At 43.6% G+C, this 7,471-nt stretch overlaps 1 protein-coding gene across 4 annotated transcripts in view; it reads left to right on the top strand.

The window, feature by feature from the left end:
• The first annotated feature begins 6 nt into the window (after positions 1 to 6).
• The window catches only part of ASXL1 (ASXL transcriptional regulator 1), a 67,284-nt gene continuing 59,819 nt past the window's right edge, over positions 7 to 7,471 (top strand). For 3 of the 4 annotated variants that reach the window (XM_027078611.1, XM_027078609.1, XM_027078612.1), the window contains exons 1-3: positions 7 to 101; positions 5,923 to 6,005; positions 6,973 to 6,975. In XM_027078611.1, coding sequence (XP_026934412.1) covers positions 45 to 101; positions 5,923 to 6,005; positions 6,973 to 6,975 — 143 coding nt within the window. In that variant the 5' untranslated portion in view covers positions 7 to 44. The remainder of the gene's footprint in view (positions 102 to 5,922; positions 6,006 to 6,972; positions 6,976 to 7,471) is intronic. The other variant, XM_027078610.1, reaches the window with a different exon arrangement.

Raw genomic sequence — 7,471 nt, 5'->3', positions numbered from 1 at the left:
CCCGCGTGGAGCCGCCGCCGCCGCCGCCGCCGGGGAGGAGGAGGATGAAGGACAAACAGAAGAGGAAGAAGGAGCGCACGTGGGCAGAGGCCGCGCGCCTGGTGAGGCGGGCCGCCGAGGGGGGCTCGATGGGGGGCGTGGGGGGTTGGCTTGCCGAGCACCCCCCACTGGGAGGGGGGAGGGGCGAAGCCCTGCCCACTGTAGGAGGGAGCGGGCCACCCTTTCTACTGGAAAGGGACAATCCCCCAAGGCGTTGGGTGGGGAGAGGTCCCCCGCCGGGTCGGAGGTGGCGCCTTTTTCTGCACGTCCCCCCTCTAAATTCCTGCGGAGGGGTCGAGCTGGCAGGCCGGCTCCTCCCCCTCCGGGCGGCGGGGCCCCCGCCTCCCCTCCCCCACTATTTGGCAGCTTCTAGGGGGTCTGGGGAAGCTTCGTTTATGCACTCGGGGGAGTTAGGTTTCCGGGAAGGGTCGGAAGCTCCTCCCTCGCTTCCTGGTGGGCAATGGGGTGGTGCGTTTGACTCCAGGGGTTGGAAAGAGCCCCCAGTTTCAAGGACGCGAGTGGCATTTTGAGCTTTCGCAATCTAAACCAGGTGTGTGGAGGGAAGCAAATGCTTACTCCCAGCTTGAACCCTGAGCCTTGGTTCTCAAACTTTAGTGTCCTGTGGGGACACCTGGGGAGGTTGTTAAGAATGCTCATCCTAGGGCCCTACTTAAGACCTACGGAGTCTGAGATTCTGGAGTAGAGCTTGAATATCTTCATTTTAACCAGCTTCTCGGGTTGGTTGTAAAGCAGGTGGCCCACGTACCACACTTCTGAGATTCTGCTGACCGGACTTCACAAGCTAGACTGGAAACAGGCACTCTGCAGAGAACTAACTACACTTTGCAAAGAATGTATGCGTGTGTTCTCTCTTCCTTAGTGTCCTGGTGCATGTATACATGAAGTGTTGGGCAAAGACCAAGTGTCTCTGAAGATAATGCTCACTGAGGACTTAGCAAAGGAGAGAGTAATTTGAGTATTTGAAGCTGCCTTGTAATGGGGGTTGTGAATTTTCTGTTCTCAAAGTGTCAGAGGACTTGCAAGTGAAATATCTTCCTTTTGGATTTGCACCCACAAAGCTAAGACACTTTGAGACATGTTCTTATAAAATCTTGCTGATGACAGTAGTAACAGGTTATGCTTGTCTCAGAGATGTCACTTCCTCATAACTGTCACAAAGCAGGGTTATAGTGCAGATAGTATACTAGTCTCTTGACACCCTGTAGTTTATATGTAATTGCTGTAATTCACTTTTAATGATGAATGAAGCTCAACCTTCTAATCTTTCATTTTATTGGGAAATAGGGTTCCTGCCTCAAAGGTGTTGTGCAAAAAAAGACAAATATGTGTTGGAGGTTTTTACAAATCTTTGGTACACCTTTTTCGTTCTTGGAGCCTGTAAAACTCAGTTATTGACTTAAAAGAACTAACTCTGGTTTATAGGGGAAATTAAACTGGTGTACCTGATCCCCTTCCTCAGGCATTTGTTTGCCCAAGAAACAGAAGTAGCAATTAGTTTGTATGCTGAAGTTTTGTGCTTCAGTTAATTTGTTTTGGTTTGGCATATGAAATTTGCAGATTTTGAAGTACCTAAATACTTTTTTCAGGTTCAGTCAGATTTGGAAGCTTTGTTCAGCTTTCAGGATCTCTTGGTAGTTTCAGGATTTCTCCATTGTTGCTTTACCTGAAGGAGAGTAGAGGAGAGCCAAAAGGACATGCTCTCTTTCTCCTGGAGGTTGAGTCTGTTTATTGAAATTCTCCTCTGAGTTTCTGTTCTGCAGGTGTTTATGACTCTGGGCACCAACAGGAAATTTGCTTGCCAGAGTTTTACTTGTTAGAGGTAGGTGAAAGTACCTTTAAATCCTGTGTTATTTATGTCTTGACAGAATTCTAAAGTCTGCTTGTCTCAAAGCTTTGTTGGCTCTTCCTAGTTGAAAGTCTCTAGGAATTTGGGGTCCACTCTTAAGCCTCTTTAGGCTCTTGAATTCACGGTGATCTGCACTCCAGTATCTAAGTTGCTATTTCTGTTTTATCATTGGCTCAACTCATGCTAGATTATCCCAGTAAGTTCTTTCTCTTCTTTTACTTCTATGGTTCTTCATTAAAAAATAGTAAGTCCTACTTGGAATTACTTCTGGTGCTCTTAAACACATGAAAGATGACTTGTGGGTATATGGTGTGTAGTTTTGCCTGTCTTTTATTGTTTTTTGTTTAGAATTTTCTGTCCCTTTGGATGGGACTAGTTGGTGAGCGAGGGGGAACTTTTAGAGTTCTCTCCTCATTTGGGGAAAAAAAAATTGTTGTAACAAACCAAGTGCTGGAGAGTTTGTGAGGCTTAACACTGGCTAGAGAAAACCTTGACTCCAGTGAGCTATAATGATAAGGCAGGAGATTAGATCTAATTACTCCTTGGACAGGTGAATTTGGAGTGCTTGCAGTGGCGATCAGATGCACTTGCTTGGGGGCAGTTTCATATTGCTCCCAACCTTGCTCACATTGGTGGCTAAAGTGATACCAGGAGCCCTTTTAAAACTATTTTGGTAGGAAAGAAGAGACTTCTGGACAATTTCAGTAGTGTAGTAAGCCCCAGGAGGTTGATTTTTGCAGCTGTTAATTATGTTGTTGAGAAGTAGATATTCTTCTTTCAAACATTTTGTAGTCTTGTTTTTCCTAGATGTAGGAGGTAGACTTTAGGGGGTTGGGTGGGTGTAAATCCTCCTACTTGTTAGGAACAATTTGTTTGGGAGAAATAGCTGAGTGGATTTCCCTTTAGATTGAATGCCCTTAAATGGATTCTCCCTGGCTTTGAGAAACTCTTCATTGCATGCTTTATCTTTCACTTTGATTCATGACTGACCATTCTTACATCAAACATTTTTTTCCCTTTGAAGTTGGAGAAGAGATACTTTTTTTTTTAAGTATGCTTTAGAAAGACAGACTAGGGATAGAACACTGCTGAATTGTTCTTATACTGAAAGCCGGAGGCATGTACAGTTTTAATAAAAGTGAAAACTTTGTATCTTTTGATGTAACTTCCCTTTAGAGATTTTGTTTCCTCTCTCTTAGATTCTCAGGCTCTTCCTGACTGCTGTTTAAATAATTGGTAGCTAATTTTTCAGTCATGCTTCTTAAAAAAAAAAAAATTACCATACAAAAATTCACTAGCTTAGCTCACAATTAGTATCAAAGAAGTTATATCTGTGGCAGTGAACATTAGTAGCTTGTATTGTGGGTTTGTTCAAGTCAACACTGCTTAACTTGGCACTTAGGTTCTTGGAATACAAAGATGGATAAGGTTTGCCCTTGGGGAACTTATGGTTTTTCTGGGGATGGAGAAGGTCCAGACAGGTGAATAGAATTTCATTACAGCCATGGTCAGTGCCATCATAGATGTATGAATGGTAATAGACATCCTGGTTCCTGCTTATTGTCTAAGCATAATTATGAATAGCTCCTCCTTTTACTCTCAAGTGTCCTTTGGAAGATAAATTAGCAGTGTTGTGCAACTCTGGGGCAATGAAAAGAGACATTTGAACTGTCTGGCAGAGAGCAGAGGAGGCTTCCTGGAGGAAGGTGCTTTCCGAACTGAATCTTGAAGGGTGAGTAGGAGTTAGGCCTGTCACAGAGGATGTAAGCAGGAGCTGGTAACAAAAAATAGGAGTGTGTGTGTTTATTTGCAGGGTGGAGAGTGTGGGAACTGGGTAGAACTACACATAGTTATTGGAACATAAAGTTTGTGGAGAGACAGGCAGAGATCAAATTGTGAGGGCCTTGTACGCCAGGCCAGCACACACCTACTTGGTGCCAGGCACTGTAGGCACTCAGTACATTATCTCTAATCTGTACAACAACTCTGAGAGGAAGATCTCAGTATCCTTCCTTCACAAACGAAGGAACCTAGGCTTAGGGTGGGTAGGTAACTTGCCCAAGTTTAGAAGACCAGAATTTGAATTCCTTAGAACCAGGTCTGTCTGGTTCTAAAACCTGTGCTTTTCCAGTGGACTAGTGGTCTCTCTGGAAGCTTCAGCTTTCGCTGTGTATAATTAGGTTTCTGTTGAAGGACTTTAAATTGGGAAAGTGATTAGGGCAGGTTTATTTTGTTGGACTGACTGGGGCTATATAGCAGGGTAAGTTATGCAAAAACGGGGATTTGGTCTTTTTTTACTGGTGAATTTTTAGAATTGTCCCTAGCACAAAGTGAGTATTTCACGTATTTGTTGAATGAAGGATGGCAGTGGAGTACGAATGAATTTGAGGAAAGCGGGGCTGGTTGCAGGGATATTAGCGGAAAGGCTATTGTGTCAGGTCAGGTCAGAAACTGGTGGTTGGGAACTGGGGGACAGGTGAGAGTGAAGGGTGATGCCTGGGTTTCTGAATTAGGTGATGAGACAGGCTGCCGACCAACGAGAGGAATGTTAGAAGGCGGGGTGGTGGTGGTGGTGGATGAATTAGAGTAGGTGAGCATGTGGGACGTCCAGTACAGAACTGAGTATTTGGAGTCTGAAGCTTGGGAAGCAGTCCGCAGTCCAGGCTAGAGGTAGAGATTTGGGAGTTATCAGAATTTTGGTAGTAGTTGAAACTGTGAGAGATGATAATGACACCCAAGGAGAATGTAAAAACTGAACAGAGAGAGGCTAAGAATGGGACCATGGTAGAGGTTTTATTTCAGCAGCTACTCCTCCAAAACTTGCCTTTCTTTAGTGCTCAGGGTTCATGTTCTTCCACAGAGAGAACCTTCACAGCAGTCCTGTGGGACTGTACATTTTACTTGTGACAGAGCAGTACAGTACTTCGTTGTTAGGGTTGTTAAATGACTGCAAGATGTTGGTGTGGTTTGGAGTAACCTCAGCAGCTGCACTGGTAGAGATGGTACAGAGATATTGACAGCCTCTCTTTTTTCCTCCCTGAGAAGAATAACATTTATAAAACAACTCAGCTTTTTCAAGTGAGAGAGCTCTGGTTGCTCACTATGACCTTACTGCCAGGACTTAGTTATAGATGTCGCTAACATAAGTGGGATGTTCCATTTCTCATTGTTTGCTTGCACCAATCATATAGGATCACAGCATCATGTTGCCAAATGGCAAAATGTACTGTGGCAGTTAACAGAATTGCACAACCCAGTGGCACAAAAGCCATCATTTAAAAAATGTGGGTACTGGGAATTCCCTGGTGGTCCAGTGGTTAGGACTCTGTGTTTTCACTGCCAAGGGCACAGATTCAGTCCCTGTTTGGGGAACTAAGATCCTGCAAGTGTGGCCCCCACCCCAAAAAAAAGATAAAAAAATATGGATACTAATCAAAGTACCTTGAGAAAGAAAATCTAAATGCATTTCTTTTTTTTTTTTGCGGTACATGGGCCTCTCACTGTTGCAGCCTCTCCCGTTGCGGAGCACAGGCTCAGCGGCCATGGCTCACGGGCCCAGCCGCTCCGCGGCATGTGGGATCTTCCTGGACCGGGGCACGAACCCGTGTCCCCTGCATTGGCAGGCAGACTCTCAGCCACTGCGCCACCAGGGAAGCCCCTAAATGCATTTCTGTCTTATAATTTATTGCATAGAAAACTATGTATTCTGTGGTTTAGCCGTATTAACAGCATCAAGTTAAGCGGTAATCAAGGTTGCTAAGGCCCCACATATCATAACATGTATGCTAAGAGGTTGTGTGTTTTCAGAATTGAGAATTAGAATATTTCATCTAATTGCAGTCACTTTCAGCAACTAGTTAGATACATGTGTAATTTGGTTTCAGAAGTAATTTTGTCTGTGGAAAGACTAAATTGTCAGCAGCGGTACCTCATAGCAGAATTGTAGCCCATGTTATATAGTGATGGATGTAAATGGAAGTTGCACACTGAAATCAGAACACTTATATTTTCTTCAGGTACTAGAAAACTACTCAGATGCTCCAATGACACCAAAACAGATTCTGCAGGTCATAGAGGCAGAAGGACTAAAGGAAATGAGGTTTGTATGGCTCTTGTTGCTTAATGTCAGGGTTTCACAGGACACGTGTCTTCCTGCACTCAGGCAGTGATATGAGAAAGTCTGCATGTGCATATATGTGTACATACATACACACACACACGTCTGGTGGTGGTGTGGAACTATCTCCCATGTTGTGTGTCCTCTGGGTGGAGGGTGGGAGTGGCTCAACATTCATTTGTTTTCATCAGAGGTTCAGTGGCTTTCCCTATCCTTGCTCTCCCATAATTTCGACATGGAACTTGTTTTTTTGTGTAAGGAGTCAGCACATTTTCTCATGTACTCTGTTTTGCAAGTTTCAGTGATAGAGAAGGGACAGACTCTGATAGGCTCCATCGTGTCTAAAACTTCCCTTCTCTCTATACCATATCTTTGAAGTCCTTTGTTTTAGGATCAAAGAAGGGTGGTCTAATCACCATAAAACCCACTGGCTTTTTTTCCCCCTACTGATTCTAGGCATTCATGATATGAGCATACTAAATTTGGAGGTGACCTTGATTTTCTTATCCTGTGATATATTTTTCCTAGAGAAGCAACAGATTGGAAACACAGAAAGAATTGCAGGCACAAACAAAAATCAGTGCCTGTCCTGAATCCTTTCTCTCCTCACCCCAACCTTTTTTAAAATTAAAATGAAAGAGGAGAGCACGGCACAGTTCCTTCTCGGGATTCAGAACAGACAGCATATATTCTGCTGGTTAAGCTTTAGCTGCTTGAAATTGATCTTTTAGGATCGAAAGATCCTCACTTTCCAGTTGTCAGTTCAAACATTCTCTAGCTGACGTTTTGTGGGGAGGGAAGATCAGGATTGTCTAGATACATTCATTTAAATACTACCTATGCACTGTGTAGTGTTATAATTGTTTTTTTTTGTTTGTTTGTTTTGTTTTTATGTGCTATTTCCCATCATGCTGCTGTCTGCACTGCTGTTGGACCACTGTGCCTATAGAAGGTAAATTAGTCCCTTTGGGACAGATGGAGTTGAGAACCTAACTTGTTTCTGCTTCTAGCTCTTACAGGAATTATGAAGCAGTCATGGTGGCTCGTGATGAGTGAGCAGCTCTGTGATTTGTAGACAGAGGTATAGTGTGTAGGAGTCACACTGTTTCAAGAAAGACTCTGCCAGCATGCCTTTCCCCACTGTAGCAGAGACATTAGCACACCCACTTGATACTCCAGATTCTGCAGAAGGTTTCTTTTAGAGATTGGTTCTTCGTGATTTTTTTTTTTTTTAGCATCCAGTGTGTTCCAAAGCCGAATAAGTAATAGGGTTTTTATAATGGCTTTTTTAGACTCAGAATTTATTTTTAACACTCTGCATAAATTAGGGCCTCTAATTCTGAAAAATGCTGAGAGGCTTTACTTGAGATATTTATATTTATTTAACATGCTGGGGAGAGGGAAGAGAAGGTGCACAGGTGAACCCTAGCACTAACATGCTAGTGCCA

The sequence above is a fragment of the Aethalodelphis obliquidens genome, unplaced genomic scaffold (assembly GCF_003676395.1).
Source record: "Aethalodelphis obliquidens isolate GAN/ISIS:26980383/991018 unplaced genomic scaffold, ASM367639v1 scaffold42, whole genome shotgun sequence".
NCBI classification, from domain to species: domain Eukaryota; kingdom Metazoa; phylum Chordata; class Mammalia; order Artiodactyla; family Delphinidae; genus Aethalodelphis; species Aethalodelphis obliquidens.
The sequence above is the reverse complement of the archived record's forward strand: the minus strand, read 5'-3'. Positions and strand labels throughout refer to the sequence as shown.